Consider the following 23,205-nt stretch of genomic DNA (forward strand, 5'->3'; position numbering starts at 1 on the left):
CAAATGCATTGACTAGCACTGTCATGGGTAATCCCCTTTACTGTTAAAAGGACAAATACAAAGATATTGCTTTCCTCATCGGACATTTAAACTGATTTTGTGATTATAGATATAAGATTGACCTAAATAATATCAGCTCGATGCAGGTAATGCACTCACTTATTCAATATCTCTCTCATAATACTCTACATTATATTAAGATTCAATGAAGCAACTCAGCATTCCTTCATTGCTAGTTCTAAAGTGAAATTTTATAATTAGTAACGGAGGCTCCACAGTTAAACTGTCAACTTGAGATTTGAATCTGTGACGGAAGGAAGTAGTTTAGCACAATTTTTTTTTAAAGACACTATGTTGTCGTTTATTTAAACACTGCCGTTGAACTATTGTATAAATGCAATATCTAAGAATATTGCACACGTAGCTGTGCGATATGGCTCTATATCAGCACAGCTGTGATTGCCTATGGCACGAGGCAATCGAGCAATATCACATGGCTACTTGTGTGATGTTGCTTATTTATTTCCAGTAATATTTCACTGTTTGATATGTCGTGAATTCTTACTCAGATCAGTATGTAAAAAAAAGGCCTAAATCCTGTTAGACTGATGAATCAATCAGTGCACAGATAATATTGTGAAATACTGTAGTATTTTTCTATTGCCAGCTAAAGCTAACTAACTGGCCAGGTACAGCACGTCTCTATCAGCACTAAAAGCTGGATTAACACCTGAAGGCTCTACACCGGTGTTCCAGAGACATCCATGCCAGGGCTCCCAAGTGCTTGGCATTTTAGGCTCTTCCCACCCTGGCTGTCAGCAGCATGCAGACGCTTTGTTTGCACTAAAAGCTTTGCTCTCAGACAGAGAGGAGCATCAAACTCTTGGCTCGGGTTGGTTTAACCCAGGGAGACTGGCTGGGCTTTCATGTGCCCACACTGAGCCACTCATCGGTTCTGAGCTCAGCTGCTCTGATGACACCTAGCATGTGGGAGAGCAGGCACAGAGGTCCTGCCTCTAATAATAGTCCCCACACTCATTGTGGAAGATGGAAGCTACACATACACGCAAAAAACAGACACACTTTGTCCTTTGGAAGATGAAAGGGCTGCCTGATGAGGCACTGCTAATTGAGGCTGTTTGAGTAGTGGTTTTGTGCTCTAAAAAATACGCTTTGCTTCCCTCCCTGGCTTAGGAACAGAAAGAAATCCAGCGCTCCTTAGACAGTGAGTTAGGCTTGAGGGCCATTAACTGCCCAAAGCAATGCCTGAAGGACCTTAATTGCTGAGACTAGAAGTTTTAGACCAGCTCTGAGTGGCAAATTTGACTCATTTCAAGGAATAGTTAAGGTGAGATATACACAAATCAACCATGTGCTGCTGACGAGACGTCTACCATACTAAATGGGTAATGGTATGGCTGGTCGACGTAAAATACTACCATTTAGAACTGGACCATGATTGACCCCTCACTGAGGCCCAGCCTAAAAATGTTATGGGCCGATCCTAGCAGCTGTTGGATTATCAAGTACTTTTGGTTTCTCGCATGTCATTCTACAGAGGATCTCTGTGTTTGGATAAAGAAAGAGTAATTTCAGAGAAATTATCCAGAACTATGGTCAAATGTTGATGCCGGGTCACTCATAATAGGCACAAGCTATCCAGAGAGGATTTTGTTATCAGTTCTAATTGCTTTTGAGGATTCAGATGCATTTGACTGTGAGAAGCCTTGATTTCGATTTTCAGTTTTAAATCACATTGCTGCTTAATTTAACAATAAAAAAGAAAAGCATCAGATCATTTTATCACAATTTATTCCAGCCAATGTAAAAAAAAAAAAAATAATAATAATCAAATTCATACCACAGTAGACATTATTATACATATTTTATTTTTAAACATAATAATAGAAAAATATTGCAGAAATCTCTAGTTTATTCCTGGGATGTTCTGTAAAGCTTGTCTGAATAAGCAACAGTAACCATGTGTCATAAATAGATCAGAAGATGAGAAGATAGCGCAGATCTAAATGCAGAGAACTGCTTTAATCTACTTTTTGGAAGTATGACCAACATAAGAATTTTCACTGGAAAATGTCACCTGAACAAGTAAGTAACATCCACGACTATAAATCTCAAGGCTATAAATCTCCACCTCCAACATCCTCACACGCAATATGGCCTACTAGCCGGGACACCTTCTTTATGTGTACAAATGTGACGTAATGATTCAAAGACATGCTTGAATTTCCTGCGGAAATCCACCAGTACAACTGGAATTAAAAAAAACATTATAACAAGCTTACCGTTTTGAATTGAGCTAAGGCAAGCAGATAGTTTTGAACACTGGCTGGTTATGTACTTGCTAAATTTATTTTGGATAATTTTTTAACCCAAAAAAGTTACGGAATGCAGCTTTAAGACCAACGCCTTAACCACTTGGCCATCCTGGTTGTGCCACTGCTCTCTTTCAAATGTTTAATTTGTGCTTAGAAATCTTAAAAATCTGAAAAACTTATTTTAATTAACAGAAGTGTGGTTTGAACCCACAAGGACATTTGTCCATTGGATCTAAAGTCCAACACCTTACTCGGCCATCATGGTTGGGTACAAATCAAGTTGAAAACCTAATTCTTATTAATAGGAGTTGGGTTTGAACCCACGAGAACATTTGTCCATTGGTTGGGACAATACTCTTTTGAATATCTGTGTTGCATAATATTTTTTGTGAAAACTGTAATAAACATTTTTGCAGGATTTTTTTAATGAGTATTTAATGAAAGCTCAAAAGAACAGCATATAATTAAAAAATATATATTTTGTAACATTATATACTGTATGTCTTTACTGTCACTTTTGATCAATTTAATGCATCTTTGCTGAATAAAATAATAAATTTAAAAAAAAAATATATATATATATATATATATTATTGACCTGAATTTTTGGCCGGTAATGTATATGTATAAAAAAACATAAAATGCCTAACATTTCTTCTGGAAGTCTACCAGGGATTAAGAGCTGCTAATATTTCCAAAAGCGCCTCTTATCGACTTTTTACTAAATAAAGTGTCACGTCCCGTCGGCCAACAGCTGAGGCAGGCACTTCTAAAGCTTCTAGCATCCCAACCAGAAGAGACGTCCACTTAATGGAGGGGCATTATTAAACATGAGGAGCACTGATTGTATCGAGCTCTTTCCTCTCATCGGGCAGGCCGTCACAAGCGGCAGAGAGAAAGTGAGGTAGGCTCTGTGCCTGTAGAGCATCAGGTATTAGGGAATGCAGGAGGACATCTGACATTGAAGTGTCCCTGTGTTGTTGTGCAAGTGGCTTTCAACAGGCACCAAAGTATCTTTTCAACTCATTTGCTTCCCCAATTTCAACAGTCACCACACAATGCATAACCCTGAATTTTTGGCACTCACTAAAGATGCTGACATGAAAATGGAGCTGAAGTGCATTTAAAAGCTTTAAACACTTGTTATAAATGGATGTTCATGTTGCTCACAGTGCCGGATTATACCTGTGTGGCATCGACACCATAAATGCTGTGAAATTAAAATATTCAAGCTGCTGAAATTGAATACATATTCCCTGCTGACTACCTACCTTTCATTCATAAATCAGGTATGATGGATCATTTTAGAAATGCTTTGTTTACACGTGACCTTGTCTGCTAAATGAAGTAGGTCTATAGTGCAACACAAGAGTAGCTCCAGCACAAACATTATTCTTCAAGATTAGTGAACAATAACTAATACAGCCAATGACTTGACACTTCACTAAGCCCTGCATCCCTTTGCTACTGTTGCTTGACTAAACATCTTATAGGAATGACGTTATTGTCAGAAAAATGTGCTCATAAAGTAGTAACAGGGTAAGGTAGTTCACCCAAAAATGAAAATTCTGTCATTATTTACTCACCCTCAAGTTGTTCCAAAACTGTATGAATGTCCGTAACCATTTTTTTTCTATGAAAAAAAAAAAAATTTACTATGCAAGTAAATGGGGCCCATCAAATGTTTGGTTATCAGCATTCTTCAAAATGTTCATAATTCTTCTTTTGTGTTCAGCAGAAATTCATACAAGTTTGTAACACCTTGAGGGTGAGTAAATGATGATTTTCATTTTTGGATGAACTATCCCTTTATCGAATGAATAGTGACGTTGCCTTTACAGAAAGTGTTAAATATTGCAGTTATGTGATTAAAAACTGCAGAGACTGCAAATCACAATGGAGGCAAATGCTTCACAATCAACTGAAAAGTGTTATTTGAAGGCAAGTGATAACATTAGTGTAAGTGAACAGAACTGTTTCTAACATTTCTACAACACACTCACTGTGGTACTGTGAACTCAGCAACACTACAATGAACTGAAACAATACATAAATGATATGATGTTACGATTAATTAATCCCAGAGCAAATGTCAGTGTTCTTACGGATGTTCAACATGTTCATTCAGAAAAGCGTGTCACAGTTTAATTCACTTCATGCACTTGTCAAGGTTTATTTAATGATTTGGAAAAGGACAAAAACACTGCTTGGGTCCCCTCTGGACACTTGTGTCACTATTATAAATGACCCAATTTCCATAAGAATTGCATTTAAACGCATAAATGCTCAGAAAGAAAAGTGTCAATAACACGTGATTTTAACTACCTACTATAACTTGGTGCCAACACCAGGCTAAAAGGAATATTGCAGATTATTTACAACTTGTTATTTGGACCACTTCTGTAGAGCCCTGTTGATTACCACCGACAATGATAATATGGAATAGGATGAATAGGAATCACATTTACATACAAATATACTTAACATGGAAGTCTAGACACGTGGGGCATGAGCGTTTTAAAGCAGATATTGTATGTAAGGATTGTATTACATCGTTAAAGAACTTTATTTAAACTCGAAGTCTTCAGTTTAAGTCATCATAAAATTAAAATTCGCCCTATTTATTTTCTAAATGCATGTTATTGATCTTACTGTGAAAAGAACGTCCATGCATAATTGCCACCACTTTCTTGCAAATTGACTGCAAGCTTACATTCAGTTCGCCCTCCATCCAAACATAACCAGTTAACTGAATCAAATCCACAGTGATTTTTTTAATTTTCAGTAATCCATTTAATTAGGATGTACGTCACAACAAATAAGAAAAGATCTGTCGATAATTAAATTTCATTGCAACAAGTTTTGTTGTCAAGAGTTGTCAAGTTGTTTAAAATTAGGGATGCACAACATATCAATACCATATTGGTCACTCTCCAATTTGAGATTTTTTTTTATTTATTGATATTGGATATGCTGAATCAGTTGATATATTTTCCTTATTTTTACATTTAAATGACCTTTGATAAAAAATGTGATCTTTATTGCTAAATGAATATCCATTTTTCATATTGTACCATGTAATGTTGTGATGATAAAAATCACTTAACCTTTAAAATTACTGATTTTAGTATTTAGGTTTTTATATTTATTTTAGAGAAAATACTAGCATACAGAAACTTTTTCAATATTTTTTGAAAGTTTATCGGCAAAAAATTTCAAATTCATGCATAGTTACGGTTATACTTTTGAACCAGAAGTATACATGTGATGCTGCCTTTTTTCACATTGAGAAAACAAACCTGAAACACAAAAACTGCGCAGATACAATTGATGAATAGTAAATGTGTTGCATAAACACTGTGACTCACCCCTCTCGCTGTGCTTCTCCTCTTTCCAGTTCCTGAATGACCCCCAGCAGCACTTTGATGGTTTCTTGACTGGAGCTGATCAGAGCCTCCATGGCTTGAAGCCTGGCTTTCACATTCCCATCGGCCCCGGGAAGAGCAATCATCTGCCCCCTTGTACCCTGCCTGGTCTCTGCGGTGCCCGACTTTTGGCTACTGTGACAGTGGGCATGTATGTGGGCCTGGGAAGCACAGCTCACCGAATGAGGCAAAGCCTGAGACTGCCCCTGCAATCCGTTCAGCTGTGCTGTGTCTTTTTTGCGTTTGCAGCTCCCTGAGGGACTCTCCAGGCATTCCACTTGTGTCAAAGACGTCCATGCAATAGGGCCGGAAATCTTTGAACAGTCACCCCTGACCTGCAGAGGTTGAGTCGGCGTGGTTGAGGAGGCACAGTTGGGCTGCTGGCCTGCCCCTGCCTCGCTCTCACTTGATAATCCTTTGTGCTTGGCCCCACTCCCCGGGACGCTGGCGTCTCTCCTTGAGTCCGCATGATCAGAAACCGTATCTAATGGATCAGGGCAGAGTTTTCCATCCGAGCAGTCTGGCCCGGCGCATAAGTCCTTTGCGTCGCTGCACTGCGGCGTAGTGTGGAGCAACACTCGGGTCTGCTGCACCCGTCCGTCACACCTTTCCGCTCGCTCCCCACCCTTCACGTCACTGAGAAAGCCGTTGTTTTGATCCGGGTAGTTCTCCACCAGAGCGGTGTGTTTAATTACGTTCCCCTTCTTGCGCTCGAAGGGGAAAGTCTGGTAGCGCTTTTTCAAGTCGGGTGAGGTTTGCACACCTGTGCTCTTGGTGACATTCGGGATGGAACGGCGTGCCGGCATGGTCATGTACCTCCGGTGGATGACCTTGCAGGAAACAGAGCGGTTCCTGGCACCTCGATGGGCGGCCTCATTCTGCGCCTCGCAGATGTCTTTAAAGCGCACCTGCAGGGCTTTGTTTCGCTTGCGTACCGAGTCTGCTCCGCTCTGTTCCAGCGAAGGCCCGCCGGACTCCGAGTCAGACTCTGAGCTTGACAGAGTGCAGCGGCCTGCCTCCTTACTGACCATAACTCCTGCGACAGAGAGAGAGAGAGAGAGAATAAGGGATGGCAAGAGAGTTTACAGTTAATAAAATGGCAGTGATTGCAGCTCAAGCACAGATGGCCTAGTTTTGTCTTTTCTTCAGCGCACAACATCCTGGCAGTCAAAGCTAGTTTTTGTGTGTGTGTGTGTGTGTGTGTGTGTGTGTGCGTCTGTGTTTTGTTTAGCGGTGGAAGTCACAGCTGACACAGAGCGACCTGCATTCATGCTCTCTCATTACAGTAAGGCTTCAGCTCTCTAATGAGGCTGCCAGTACATGGGAGATGGGGGGTAAAGCACAAGATGAACAGGGCCTTTGAATCATCATATATGAAATATAACTCAACACTTGATAGCAAATACAGACATGCAAGAAAACATGACACCTGAATTAAGAGTAACAAAATGGTGTAAACACATCAGCAATCAAAGATGTGTGTAGAAGTGCAGGAAAAAGAGTGATGCATACAGTAGGAATTTTCACTATTGTCACTTTTTAGAAATTTGGATGAGAATAAGCTGCTCATGTACTGAAAAATCTAATGGATGGTGTGTGTGCTAAAAAAATCTGCTTTACCAGTTGGTGGACTGTGAATAATTTGCCAGTTTGCTTTCAATTTCAACTATGGCTGTGCAAAACTCACTGACAGTGCTTGGGTGAGTGGTTGCCAGGGCTATGCTATACAGCTGCAAAAGTGTTCTAAGTGGTTTTGATGCATTGCTATGGTGTTCTGGGTAGTTCTGGGGAATTGCTAGATGGTTTCTAAGGTGTTATGGGTGAATGCCAGTGGTTGCTTGCAAGCCCAAATCAAAAATATGCAGTCCTCTAAGTGATACAGAGGGGGCAGTAACACTACTTTTGTGCAAGTTCCTTAACTTAGCATAAATAGCCACAAGGTTACAGCTTGCTTACTACTAAATATTTGAAGGCAGCACCATTAAACTTTAAAAGGAAAAAGTAGAAACATAACCCTGCGTATACAATAAATAAATACTGAAGTCTACGACCAGGAGTTACAGTTGGACTAAAATGGCAAACCAAATGGATCACATCAATAAGCTCATGTTTTCCGTGACAGACTTCAATGCTGTATATGATGTTGACTTTTACACTCATTTATATTTTAAGAGCGAGAACATAATGTGAATAAATGACATCTAATCTAAACTGTGCACAAAAAATATAAATTACAACAACATAAATGTCAAAATGTTCTATTTCTTGTATTGGTGTTTATTTATACCCTCTGCATGCGTGCATACATACATATACAGTATAGGGTATAAATTAAGGTAGTTGATGTTTTAAACATTTTTACTATATAGTATATATATATTTTATATGTGATCAAATACGTTTGAAACAGACAGAATAAACTGAAATGCACAGGGGAAAATTAACACAATGAAAATGAACTGGACTTGTTCAGTCTTGCTCAGAAAAGTAATAGCACACATTGTTGTTCCTCAATAAACTGCACAATTTGAAATATCATTCATGTTCATAGTTTATTATTAAGGATTAGATCGCAGATCACCAAGTTCTAATAATGTTGTACGCATAAATTCCACGTTCACACAATTTGTAACATGCCACGGCTGGGCTATACGAAGTCAAATAAATGTTTCAACATGTATATAGTGCCAAGAGTACTTCATTCTGTATCATATTCATTTCACTCAGCTGTTGTCCATCATTTACTATTAGTCATTGCAATGTCTGGCAGGCTCAGTAACAGGGAAGAATGCAAATGGACACCTTGTCATCTGTCAGGCAGCAGCAGTTTCTTTCAGTGTCTGATTTTCACTCCGTAAGCTTATCTGACTCGACAGTGATAACACTCATCCTCCTTGAGTCATTGAACTGCCCCTGCTAACGATTTAATCAGCATCTCAAAATAATGAGCCTGGTGTCCTGTCAATTTTTGGAGCTAACATGGTGGGTACTTTTGGCCAGGCTGCAGAATATGCAGTATATTATGGCAGTGATTGTCAAACAGGGTTAAACGTACCTCAGTCAGTTGTTATTATTAACTACATCTAAAACTGTTACTATCCCCAAAAAAATTGTTAATTAAAATAAAGATTAAAAAACAAAATGACAAAATTACTAAAAGTTCAAATAAAATTATATCTAATACTATAACTGAAAATCTAAAAATAAAAGCTAATTCAAACTATTAATAAAATATTATATCGCTGTTACGTAATAATGTACATTTTAAAACATGAACTACAATGCTAAATGATGTACAGTGGATTCAAACAGCAAATATTTCTGGTTTGGTATCAGTGTTGTGTGCATGTCAATGAAGCCATTCGTCATTCTAGGCCTCAGAAGAGTGGTCACTGCCCCTCGATATGCACTTTTGCAGAGCCCGCTGAGGTGTGGACTTCATGGTGTCGGTGGACTATTACCCAGCAGGCCATGTGGCAGACCCAGAGGAGTGATGCAGGTGCCATTTGGTACAAGGCCAAAAAAGGGTTTGTAACACTATGTAGTTTGTGGTTTTCCAGATAAATGCTTTTAATACATATAATCACTTGTCAGAATTGCATTGTCTTGCACATCCCAAAATCTCTCATAGCATCTGCACTCCCACCAATCTCTGATTTATAGCACCATCTGTCCTTAAACAGATGGCGATTGCTGATTGATTCATTGATTCTGTAATTTAATTAAATCCACATGGTAGTGGCTCACCTGCGTGTCTCGTAAGTGCCAACTGAATCGTGAAAATGATTAGGACTGAAAACAATCTTTGGGTCATTTGTAAGTACTCACTGTGGTGTTCAGGGAAATGATTTTGAAATGTCCTGGGAAGGCATTCAAAGCCACATAGAGGCAATTATTAAAACTAATAGTGGACACTTGTGCAACTGATTCTGTTTATTCTCGTGGAAGGTATTAATGGTCGATACCAGAGGCCCCAGCAACACTTTAGTGTTGTAATCGTGTTTCTTGATGGCAGCAATTACTGTCATCATTACTGTCATCATCAATAATTTGTAGTGAATAATTCTCATCTCGAAGAGCACGCGGCAAAAATACCTTGACATTATACAGTACATAGAGACCGGACTCTTAAGGGGGATAGTTTACCTAAACATTCACCCATCATATACTCACCCTGGTTATGTTTTTCCAGCCAATTACAATAAATGACACTTCAAATAGGACCCAACAGCACCATAAAATTATCATAAAAATATTCCATATGAACATGAATCTCTCTCACTCTCAGGCACTTCCAGGCACACACGCAGAGGTCCCCCTTCGACCCTGACAATTTGGCCACCGTCAACCCCAGGATTATGAGTAATGCATTGAATCTAAAATTGCAAAAGTAATCCTCTTAACTCTCCTCATGCACTTTAGCAGCATGTCAGTTCAAACAGGCCCGCTGCTCCTATTGAAAACGACTGTAAAAAGAAACAGACTTAACTCTATAACTATATGCATTTTTTTTCTAGGTTTTCAACATATTTATTTATTAATTTAACCCACACTTTCATCCAGCTGTGTCCATGAATGGTTATCATAGGTACTGTAGATGGTTATCGTAGGTACTGTAGATATGTAAAGCTTCCAATGCTCTTCCTTTGGCAGGGGAGCCAATGTCCCAAACAATGTCTTGTTCAAAACATAATCTTATATCCCTATTCAGTGTCATCTCAGATGTTTCTTTATGTTTCAGATCTCATTTATGCCTGCTTCAGTTTTTTAATCCTATCAACTTGGAGCACAACCTGATATACACAACCTCTATATTCTGCATTAAAGGAGACTTCAGATTTAGGGGTCAGTTCCACCAGGGAATTCATATCAAAAATCTGTCCTAATCTCATGATTTTGGGTGGATAATAAGATTTGGCTGTGGATTTGTGAACTGATATGACTTTTTTACCACAGAGATATAATTAGTATTCCTTTTACATCGCAGTGATATAACCGTACTTGCTGGTTTTATTGTTGTGTGTGCATCAGAAGCTTTATTGTGTGCTATTGTACTCAGCTGTTGTGTAAAACCTACAAAAATGAATGCAAATGAAGCATGGTGTGTGAATGAAGCATTGTAACATTTAGCAGGGAAATGCTCTCTAATTCTCAGAGACAACATATATTAAAATATAATTCAGATTATACAATGGTTGTGTTTTTGTTATAATGATTATCTTGCCACGATTCTCTGTCAGACTGCTAAATACGAATTTGAACGTATTATGGTGGAGAATGCAGGCATATTTTAGCCATGGTATTTCTAATATCACGCCTGGTTCAAACCATCAGTTTGAACTGAGCTGATTTGATGACTTGATTTTCTGTCTTCCTTTTTTATTTCTGTGATGGCGCCTGTGAGTGAAGCAATCAACCAACTACCAGCAAGCTTTCAACCCACAGAGAGAGAGAGAGAGAGAGAGAGAGAGAGAGAGAGAGAGAGAGAGAGATTTTAGAGTTGATATTGTGCCTTTATATGATCAAACACTTGCATGTGTCATTATATTATTAACAATGTACCAAAATCAAGCTCAAATAAGGTTTTTGAACAGTGAGTGTCAGAAATACGTGTTTTGTCCGCATTACGTAGATGTAGACATCCTGGTAGATGTTATATCTCATTACGTTTTCATCAACTTCCAGGTTATACAGTTTATTGTAATTATTTTGGTGAACAGCACATTCCAGGGCCCAGTTTTATGGCACGGCACCTCTCTGTACATTTGCTACATTTTGATTGGATCTTGGTGAACTAACACAAAATAACTGTCAAACACCATCAGATAAAGATGCTATGACAACAGCCAGCCACCTCTTAGAGGGCAAGAAGAAGGCCTCTGGTACCAAGACCAGGAAGGACAAGACTTCTCTTTTTTCCTTTCACCCATCTAGAGACTAATTCCTAAGATTTTGGCCTGTGACTGCCATCAAAATTCCTCGGGACCTCCGGATGCAGCAGCGGTGATTGAAACAAATAGAGACCACAATGATCCATCCAAATCCATTCACAACTGTTTGGAAACCTTAAAACTGATGTAAACTACACACATCCATGTAAAACTTACTCGGAGAAATAAATATTCTCAGTGACAGCTATTTGTAGTGCAACATCTTACATAAATTCAGTTGTTAATGAACAAATGAATGAATGCATGGCTGTTCAATCTTTTCTCATCTTATTTGGACTCTATTTGTTTAGAATATTGCCAAAGGTATTCTGGTGGTGGTTTGGAAAGTGAGAAATGCATTGTTAAAACTTTAAACACACTTTAAAGTCTTCTAACTGCTTTATGCAAATGAGTTCCACAGGGGAAAGAAGGGTGGGCCACACTGTGTGTGTCCCCTCTGATGTCAGCAGCCAATCACAGCACTGGAATGGAGAAGCGCCAAATTGCAATCTTCTCCTCATCGGAAAGACATAAATATAAATGCACCCTTTCAACAGACACTATTTATTCTGAGTTTGCAAAGGTGAGACATAAACAGATCAACCAAGTTCTGAGTCTCCCATCAGGCGAGACATAACAGATACACCGGTTCGTCCAGAGAGACAACAGATTCCATAATCTGGGTCTACAGCTTGTGAGACAGCAACAGATACGACCACCTTTCAGAGTCTTCGTCCAGAGAGACAATAACAGATGCAGCACGTTCCAAGTCTCCAAGCCAGAGAGACAAAAGAGGACTGACCAAGTTTTGAGTGTCTGGCCCAGAGAGGCTAAAGACAAACAGACATTTGCAACAAGGTTTAAGCTCAGGGGAGCAAACCTTCACTTCAAGGTTCCTTCGTCTGCGTGTTCCAAATTGTTAAGGACCTTTTGCACCTACCTCAGGGCGTCATCTGTGTGTTCCAGATTTTAGGACCCTTTGGTGCTCCCGGAGATCAGCATCCCACAGAGCTGTTGAAATGGATTCCGGCTCCTTTCCCCACTGCATTGTCACACAGCACAACCAGTGGAAGAAGTCAACGCCATAGGACTGCTCACTCGACCACGTGGAACGTAAATATCACTTTACCAAATCTCTTTCCAGTGACCTTGGCATTGTTGTGTATTATCAGTATATAATTTTCTGATTTTTATTAGAGGTAATATAGCTGATGCTAGCTAAAACCAAATAAACTTTTGTTTATTTGTTTGATGCATTATAAGGTTTTTCACCTTATTGGTTTTAGAGAAACAACAGTTTATTAAGATAACATAACTCTGCCATAGCCGCACCCAACTTGATCACTTGTATTTTATGCGTCATATGCACTTTATTCCTTTATCATTCATGGTATTCATTTATTGTTGTGTTAGTTATTCTTGTTTATCTTTTGTTAATACAAAAAATGTTATTACATTTGTGTCTTACTTGTGTTGATAATGCAGAAGAGGCTCTACAAGTTAAAAATATCTCACCAATCTTTCAGATATATTCAGCTGACCAACTCCCTCCACTTTACATTAATTCGAAACGACTGAACAGTCTCCAGGGAGTGTTCCCATACTGCCAAGGTAAAAGTCCTTGACTGGTGCCCCAAACTAAGAGAGGGGGGAAGCGGTCATCTGATGTACTCATAACCACACCTTAAGTGACATGTGATCCAAAAATCACCACGTCAGTGGTGACACGAGTACCAATCACTACATAATTGGTGTCTCATGGGCGAAAGTAAACTCACTACATCGGTGCTCAGTTTTTATGTAATTTGTCCAAACGATGAAGTGCTACGCACAGGCTTTTTAACACAGTATTGACTATAACTCGATGACAAATGCTAGACTAAAACCGTCTTCTCCATTATAGTGAAATAATAATAATAATAATAATCATTTAAAAATATATATATTATTTCTCCTTATTGTAATTGAGGAGACGTGCGAGCATAGGCACGTACCTAAATCAGGCCCTGTCTGCCATAGATAAAACAGCACCTGACTGACTGTCCTTCTGCATCACGCTGAGGTCTTGAGCCGTCCTTGTCTGTTGCTCTTTTGATAACACGCTAAACTGACATATTTCATTAGGTCCCTTTGAAAAAAGGCTTGACCACTTTGTAATAAAACATTGTTCAAAATGTCACAGACGTCAAAATGTGACGTATTTTTTGTGACGCATGACCGTTGATTAGCATTGGGGTTCACGTTAAAAATGAAAGCTGACCTGTCTCTGTGCTGATTTGTCAGATCTTACCTTGACAATTCAGCCTTAAAAAAGCATAAACATGAGTTATTAACTTCAGTCAAAAAGAACCTGTAAATGGACTTCCAGCAATGTATTTGTCTCCTTTGGAAAACCTTGGTGTGTTTGCTATTTATAAATGTATCGCTTGTTCCAAAAGCACACAGATAATACAATATCCTCAGCCAGTCCAATGTTTTCCTTTTTATCCTCTCCCCCTCCTCCCTTTATCATAATCCCAAGCTGCATGTGGTGCAACAGTCATTAATATTGGGAGCGCTGTAATCTCTGTCTTTTATTCTGCAAAGGGCTTTGAGCCCTGCTTGTAGCACCAAACCTTAACGTGAAAAACAATCTAATGATTTTCCTGAGCTGCCGTTGCCTTCCGTTGTCACCACATGGCTGCACAGTCTGAAACCCGAAAGCACTGACACTGCGGTACAGTAAAAAGTTATGAGTCACTGGAAGGTTGCTCGCTGGGAGGCCAAAAGTCCTCACTGCTGTCTAACATAAATGGAACTTTCCAAAAAAAAGGTACAAATTAGGCCTGATACTCTTAAAAACTGAAGTCAGTGAAAAATAGATGTTTAACCTTCAGAAAAAGTCTGGCTCTTGAGATTCAAATAAATGTTAAATAATAAATAAATATCCTAATCAGAATAAATTATTATGATATACAGTACATTTTATAAATATAAATATGTTATTAGTTACTGATAAACATATTTCTTGTGAAAAACTTTTTTTTCTTACAATAACTTTTTAGATTGACAAATGCAGTCAACACTACAATTTCCAGTGGGAGTAGACGTGTCACTCCTCATAGACACACAGCTGGGCTCTGGTTCTGATCTCTTCTGATGAACTGGGCTGCGTTCTCCGAAACTACCTTAACGCTACGTCGTTCTTAAGTTGTACCTTAAGAAGTACCTTTTCGTTAATACGTGGTTTCCGAAACCTTCTTAGTTAAGTATACCTTCTGTAAGTCATACGTTCGTAAGGTTGGTCTGGACCACTCTTAGCTTTACCTTATCACTGTTGCAGGTCTATATGAATATAATTCAGAAGTTTTAATACACCCAGACAGTGTTCAGTTAGGCTAATTCAATTATTTTCATGCAAAGAATAAAATTGTCATTACAATGATTGTTGTTAGAATTTTAATTATATTATTATATAATACAATTTTATAAATTTATTTTAATTAAAGAGCGCTTTTAAAGGCCAGTGAAAGCATAGGCTACTGTTAAGTCCTATTCGGACGCTTTCTCATGGGCTCGTACGGTATTTTAAACATTTACAGGGGTCGGTTATTTTAGTGCCATCCGAATCCATAATATCAGTGTTTTTTCTCACCCAACCTGTGTAAAAATCCCTGTCCAAATTAGTACCTACTGTTTTTTGACAAACAGGTCGTGTGGTAATTTAATTGCCGTCTGAATCCACATCTCCGAGTTTACAAAAAGAGATTCAAAATCCACTGTTTAAATCCTTTTTGATCACTGCCGAGCACCGTACGTGACGTACACTTTTATTTACTGAAATGGAAAGTATTTACAAGAACAATATTTCATCGCAGCTCCACCTCAGCGAACAAAAATGGGAAAGAGAAGAAAGCACATAAAAAATTAAAATGGTTATTATGGCAGCAATATATGATAGCCTATAATTTTAAAATATGTAGGTAAGTATAGGCTATAGTAGTTTGGATTATTTTTTAAAATATCCCATGAGTCCTAATAAATGCAATTTAAACTATTTCTGAAGTGATTATTTTATAAAGGACACCACTTTCTAGCTTAACGCAGTGAAACAGCCCCTGCACGAGAGAATAATTGATTCTCGAGCCATCGATTTCAACCAATTCAGCACCATCGCCACGGACAGCGCCGGGTAACGTCGCACGTAAGAAGGTATATCTTAAGCAGCTTCCTAAGGTATGGTTCGGGGAACACACCTAGAAATGGTATACCTTCAGTTAAGTTATACCTTAAAGGACAAATCAAGTGAAAAATGAACCTGGGGTTAATTAACACATGGTTACCGAGTCGATCGTTCCCTGCGATGCGTTTTCATGAAAATCGACTAATCGAGCCACGAACGCCGTCGATAGGATAGCTGGTCGATAGGAATTACGTTTGTGAAATCTAACGTAGCACGGCGTTCGTGGCTTTATTAGTCGAGACTGTTTTCCAAGATGGATCCTGCATGTCAACGCGTAATGTACTGTCTTTATAAAGTATCTTCTTATTAAACTGTCTGTACACTTACAAAGTTCTCAATGCTTCGGTTTGTATGTAAGGACCCTCATTATGTTACCGTGTTAGTGTGAGGCTATTTTGAGCCTTGTTAGTGGTATTAACTAGCGATTTATTTTTACTTACTCTGTGCCCAATATACTAGTGTTATGAGCTAATCTGTTTTTAGACATAAAACTCTTCACATTCGATTTTCATGAAAACGCATCGCAGGGAACGATCGACTCGGTAACCATGTGTTAATTAACCCCAGGTTCATTTTTCACTTGATTTGTCCTTTAAGAGTCTTCGTAGCGCGCTAAGAGACAACGTTATCGGAGAACGCACCCCTGAACTTTAACATAAATAGATTCAAGTTAATACATTGAATTACTGTATTGAAAAATCTCATCGTGCTGTAAAAAGCATCTATATACATAGTTCAGTCATGAAACTCTAACCGAGCGCTGATTCGTTTATCTAACGCCGTTGCATTAGCCAACCAGACATACATCCTAATCCACGTAACCATTAAACCATATTTGTACCCTAGCCTGCGATCGCCCTGCTGCACGATTATAAAGACTTTTTTTTTTACCCCTCCTCCTCCCCAGCACCACCTATAGAGGTTTGCTATGGGGGGTTTTAAAATATTCTCGCAGCAGCATGTCCTTCATTATTTTAAGTAAGCTGAAAAAATGATTGTACTGTACATGCTCAGCAACAACAGCAGCAGATCTCATAAGCCAAAATCAAGCATACAGTGAGGAAAATAAGTATTTGAACACCCTGCTCTTTTGCAAGTTCTCCAACTTAGAAATCATGGAGGGGTCTAAAATTGTCATCGTAGGTGCATGTCCACTGTGAGAGACATAATCTAAAAAAAAAAAATCCAGAAATCACAATGTATGATTTTTTAACTATTTATTTGTATGATACAGCTGCAAATAAGTATTTGAACACCTGAGAAAATCAATGTTAATATTTGGGACAGTAGCCTTTGTTTGCAATTACAGAGGTCAAACGTTTCCTGTAGTTTTTCACCAGGTTTGCACACACTGCAGGAGGGATTTTGGCCCACTCCTCCACACAGATCTTCTCTAGATCAGTCAGGTTTCTAGGCTGTCGCTGAGAAACACGGAGTTTGAGCTCCCTCCAAAGATTCTCTATTGGGTTTAGGTCTGGAGACTGGCTAGGCCACGCCAGAACCTTAATATGCTTCTTACAGAGCCACTCCTTGGTTATCCTGGCTGTGTGCTTCGGGTCATTGTCATGTTGGAAGACCCAGCCTCGACCCATCTTCAATGCTCTAACTGAGGAAAGGAGGTTGTTCCCCAAAATCTCGCAATACATGGCCCCGGTCATCCTCTCCTTAATACAGTGCAGTCGCCCTGTCCCATGTGCAGAAAAACACCCCCAAAGCATGATGCTACCACCCCCATGCTTCACAGTAGGGATGGTGTTCTTGGGATGGTACTCATCATTCTTCTTTCTCCAAACACGTTTAGTGGAATTATGACCAAAAAGTTCTATTTTGGTCTCATCTGACCACATGACTTTCTCCCATGACTCCTCTGGATTATCCAAATGGTCACTGGCAAACTTAAGATGGGCCTTGACATGTGCTGGTTTAAGCAGGGGAACCTTCCGTGCCATGCATGATTTCAAACCATGACGTCTTAGTGTATTACCAACAGTAACCTTGGAAACGGTGGTCCCAGCTCTTTTCAGATCATTGACCAGCTCCTCCCGTGTAGTTCTGGGCTGATTTCTCACCTTTTTTAGGATCATTGAGACCCTACGAGGTGAGATCTTGCATGGAGCCCCAGTCCGAGGGAGATTGACAGTCATGTTTAGCTTCTTCCATTTTCTAATGATTGCTCCAACAGTGGACCTTTTTTCACCAAGCTGCTTGGCAATATCCCCGTAGCCCTTTCCAGCCTTGTGGAGGTGTACGATTTTGTCTCTAGTGTCTTTGGACAGCTCTTTGGTCTTGGCCATGTTAGTAGTTGGATTCTTACTGATTGTATGGGGTGGACAGGTGTCTTTATGCAGCTAACGACCTCAAACAGGTGCATCTAATTTAGGATAATAAATGGAGTGGAGGTGGACATTTTAAAGGCAGACTAACAGGTCTTTGAGGGTCAGAATTCTAGCTGATAGACAGGTGTTCAAATACTTATTTGCAGCTGTATCATACAAATAAATAGTTAAAAAATCATATATTGTGATTTCTGGATTTTTTTTTTTTTTTTTGATTATGTCACTCAAAGTGGACATGCACCTACGATGACAATTTCAGACCCCTCCATGATTTCCAAGTGGGAGAACTTGCAAAATAGCAGGGTGTTCAAATACTTATTTTCCTCACTGTATATACATTCATTGCACCATTCCAATAAATACTGGTTAAATAATTCACTCAGAGAGAGTGGTCATGATTGAAATTATTTTTTTGTAAGTGGGAGAAAAACACAGCTACTGTAAACATTTAGATTTTTTGGGGAAATTTTGTTTTAAAATATGGTTTTATAAATATTGTTATAAAATAATTTTTACTAAAATGAACTATCAAACAAATTCTGAAATTTCTGTTTTCATTTTTGCATTCAGCTGAGAAGTTCGAAAGGTGGAACAGGCCAAAAATCACCATTTTCTCCATACAACCTTTGGAGACTGGCTGGTACACTGAAAGTGCACTAGTTTGTAACACTGGATTTACAGCAAGCCATCTAAGGAGTACAGTGGGATCAAATGACTGCTATTACCATAGCTCTGTGTGCGGGGCTGTGAATGAGAAATGTGGCACTAATCCCACTAACAAGTATTAAAGTGACTGAATATGGAGGAATCCCCTTTTGGATTTGTGATGTACACTTGGGTGTCATTAGTAAGTGGTTGGTGTATGACAGAAAGAAAGAAAATTAACCCTTTTGGTGCATGAATCACAATTGCTAAGTAAAAAAAAAATGTAATCATTCACATTTTTTATTCAAAATGTTATACTTTGCGGTTCAAATTCTGAATTCACAAATTCTTCCATTTAGCATTTTTCTAATTTACAATTTTTTCCATTACAAATGGTTACACATATAATTTAGGTGGGTGGGATTGGAAAAAAAAAAAGACATTTTGCTTTACTGACAGCAGCACTCAAGCTGCATGAACTCCACAAGTCTGTGTAAAACCTGAAGATCATGTTCTTCAGCATGATTTAAGAATGATCTAAAGAGCATCTTGAGTTGAAGCAAGAACATCTGTACAGTGTCTGTAAATGTCTCAAATGTTCTTATGTTTTAGTGACCACCTAGAAATAGAGCAGATTGTGAAAAAAAATTAACAAATTTTACATATAGCCTAACCTTTTTTTTTTTTTTAAATGTTTCAAAATCGTACAAAAACGAAAGCCCACTGTATTTTGACGCACATGTCCTCTACAGTGGACTACGACGTCATGACTGAAAGGGCTGAAAGAAAGGTGAGTGTTTAATAAACTCTACATGTTGCTATGAAATCATTAATGAGATTAGGTGTGCTGAAAAAAATAAGTGAAATACTGCGATTTATCCTTTAAACTATCTTTCCTTTGTTCACACATTTATAGAATTTAAACTCAAAGGCTTATTTCAAAGGGACCATCATCAGTCATGACTTACAGAAGTGAACAAAAACTGAAGAAGGAGCAAAAAAATAAGAAAAAGAGAGTAAAGATGTTTTGGAGCGTGACAAAAAGCATTCATCCTCTGTTCAAATAGAGGCCTAAGACTTGTGCAGAACTGGGGACGATGGATGAAAATGGTATACTAAAATGAGGTGGAAGGATGTAATATACCTCACTCAGTCTGGTTTCAGACCTAAGGATGAAGTCTCAAAAGGTAAATCTGTATAAAAAAAACAGCATCTAATCTTCCTGCAAGGAAAAAATAATGAAAGAATGATGAGAACATTTTACTCAAAATGGGTAAAAAGTAATACGCTGGAGAATTTTCCATTCTGGCATGTGTATAAACGACAAAAAGTTCATATCTGTAGAAAATGAGATTCTGAATCACAGTGAAGATAGCAAGTGTCGTTCTATCATACAGGGTGGCCCAAGTGGAAATCTCTCTTTCTCTCATACACACACACACACCCGCGCACACACACAATGTAGCACAATATCATATGGTAAGGATGCCATCATTCAAAGGCACATCCTCTCATGTTTTGCTGACAGGTTTATACCTTACATAAAATAGTAAATAATATATGAAGATCAATAAATGCTTATTTAATAGGGATGGGACGATACACCTATCTCCCGATTCGATACTATCGCGATACTTGGGTGCCGACACGATATGTATTGCGATTTTTTTTATTTAAGGATTGCGATTCTACAATTATTGCGATTCGAGTGTATTTTTAACACTAGATCATCGGGAAAAGTTAAATCATACACTTATACAGACTGTACATGATGTATAAGATGAGTCAACAAAATCATCCCATCTTTCTGACAATATTTCAGAAGCATCATACAATACTACATGCTCTTGAATAAATGATTCAATAACAAATACATTTTTTTAACAGTCACTTGTCGCCACTTAGTGGCGATGTTATGATAAATGCGTTAATTTTAAGCACCAAGTTTCTATCAAAAGCTGATTTTGATCGCTATCGTAGACATCAGTGTTCATATTTGAACTTTAAACTTTTATCCAAATATCATTTTAACTATCGCCTCATAGAAATAATGATACTATACAGTTGAAAAGACTGTTTGTGAAGCGGTTTCCTGACAACTCTCTCCGGGTCAACGGTAGCGCCAACATAGCTTTGAATGTTGCGATATGATTTTGTCAAAGTTTAATAGACAGACGAATTGAAATATCGCGTGGGTGTTTGAATCGAGATCACAGTCTTTTAAAGGGGTGGTTGATTATACTAATTAATGACTAGAAGATAACTACACATAAGCTACATAAATTCATCAACTAACCATTCAGAAATGTTGATGTTGTCATTTCTTCTTGAGTCTCTCCATCTTTCTGACTTCGGTTTGAACATAAAATGCTAAAAGTTTTTGAAATTTTCATTGCATGTCTGTGTGAGGTAAAAGAGCAAGAGCTCTTGAAGCTCCGCCCACTGTGTCGGGAGCAGCAGCTCATTTGTATTTAAAGGGACAGACTCAAAAAGTGACAATTTTAACATGCTATATAAAAATATCCGGCGGGTATTTTGAGCTAAAACTTCACATACACACTCCGGGGACATCAAAGACTTATTTTACATCTTGTGAAAAGGGCATTATACCACCCCTTTAAAGATGAATCGTCCAGCTTGTCTTATCTCTCTCTTAGCATATGAGTAGCACGAGGGCTTTTCAGTGCTTTTAGTCTCACATCTCTTCCACGCATCCACTTGGGATAGCCCATTATGTCACTCAACACTCATAGATAACGACACATTTCATCCTCTGTTGGAACGAAAGTGGCTAACTTCTGTCAACCTCATCTACCAGCAAGGACAAAATTAAAGCAAGTGAATTTTAATAAAAAAAAATAATAATAATAATTAATAATAATAAAAATAATAGGCTAATAATAAAATATTAATAAAAAAATCGATTTTAGAATCGTAAAAAAAAAAAAAAAAATTGCGATAGCTAGGTGAATAGATTTTTTCTCCCAGCCCTAACTACCCATAATAGTGACAAACAGGTTTTAAACAAGTATGCACCATTAAAATAAATAATTAAACTGAAGATACACCTAATTCATAAGAGAAAAAGAATTACAGCAACCAATCGCAAACATATACTGAACCTGCTGAGGCGTGGGAGAGAAAAAACCTCATCCACGAAGGACAATCAAACATTCATCAAATTGCTTTTACACCTACAAATACTGTTATTGCAGCATGCAGGACGTATTGTGACGTGGCTTTTAACATACAATATTTTAGGCAGTAGAAAGACTGGAACTAAACATCCGACTTTTGCATGACAGAACCAACTATATAAAATAGCTCAAACAAACCGCATAAATCTCAAACCTCACAAGCTCCATCGTCTCCAGGGGACAGAAAAAAAGTAAAATTAATTATCATCCTCCAGTTTGTGGCACAGACACAGATGAAGTGTAATTGAAACCAAGCTCAATCAGTCACTTAGCACCAGTACAGTAACTAACCGTCAGCCAGCCGTATTTCAACGAAGCACATTGCAATGCACAAACAAACCTTCCTGCTCTTCCTGATGTGAAAAAGAAGCTGGACGGAGGGCAGACTCACCCCAAGAGGACCATTTGCGGAGGAGAGGAAGACAGTGAAGGCGTCAGTCTCCCGTGGCACTGGGGCATATCCGCTTCTTTAGGAGCCATGCGAGGCGGACGAGTTGTTCCACACTGGCTGAAGTGCAGCAGTGAGAGGGTTTGCCCAACGCCGGAGCTGCAGCGAGCGGACACGCTCACGCGCACACACGCGCGCACTCACACACATGCAAGGAGAGTATGTGAGAGCGATGCGCGCTACGTTTTGCGTCAAATTGAAATCCCACCTCAAGGAGGCTTAAGAGATGCGTCCCTCTTGATTTCTCACATCACCGAGAGAGGCACATGTGTGCGCGCACTGCACACACACACACATAACACACACACTTAAGAACAGACAGCTGGCGCGCGCGCGCGCACGCAGACGATGTTCCTCGTCCGCTGCTGCAGACTTCGTGTGTTTGATAAGAAAAGAGAGAGAAAGCTAAAGGAGAAAGGATGGGAGGGAGAGCGGAAGAGATGTGAGGTGAGGGAAGTCCTGTTTCAGTTAAGTTTAGTTGGTCATCTAACAGAGCTTATGTATCAGATGGTAGGTGTGTGTTAAGGGGGTTTCGAAAGCTGAGAAGTAATAATACTGACGCATTTTAATTGGCTGGCCCGTGTATTATCACACTGATTAAACCTCGTTACAAGATGTCATGATTTAAATGAGAAAGAGATTGAGATTGGAAGATTAGTCTACAAT

General features: G+C 38.8%; 1 protein-coding gene across 1 annotated transcript in view; it reads right to left on the reverse strand.

Annotated features, from left to right (window-relative positions):
• Nucleotides 1-22,919, reverse strand: part of insyn2ab (inhibitory synaptic factor 2Ab) — a 55,557-nt gene extending 32,638 nt beyond the window's left edge. Inside the window, exons 1-2 of the mRNA XM_081394240.1 lie at nucleotides 22,483-22,919; nucleotides 5,705-6,797 (exon numbers count right to left, since the gene is read on the reverse strand). Of these exons, the coding sequence (XP_081250366.1) occupies nucleotides 5,705-6,792 (1,088 nt within the window). The 5' untranslated portion in view covers nucleotides 6,793-6,797; nucleotides 22,483-22,919. The remainder of the gene's footprint in view (nucleotides 1-5,704; nucleotides 6,798-22,482) is intronic.
• Between the last annotated feature and the right edge of the window lie 286 nt (nucleotides 22,920-23,205).

The sequence above is a fragment of the Scardinius erythrophthalmus genome (genome assembly GCF_964197995.2).
Source record: "Scardinius erythrophthalmus genome assembly, chromosome: 19".
Taxonomy (NCBI): domain Eukaryota; kingdom Metazoa; phylum Chordata; class Actinopteri; order Cypriniformes; family Leuciscidae; genus Scardinius; species Scardinius erythrophthalmus.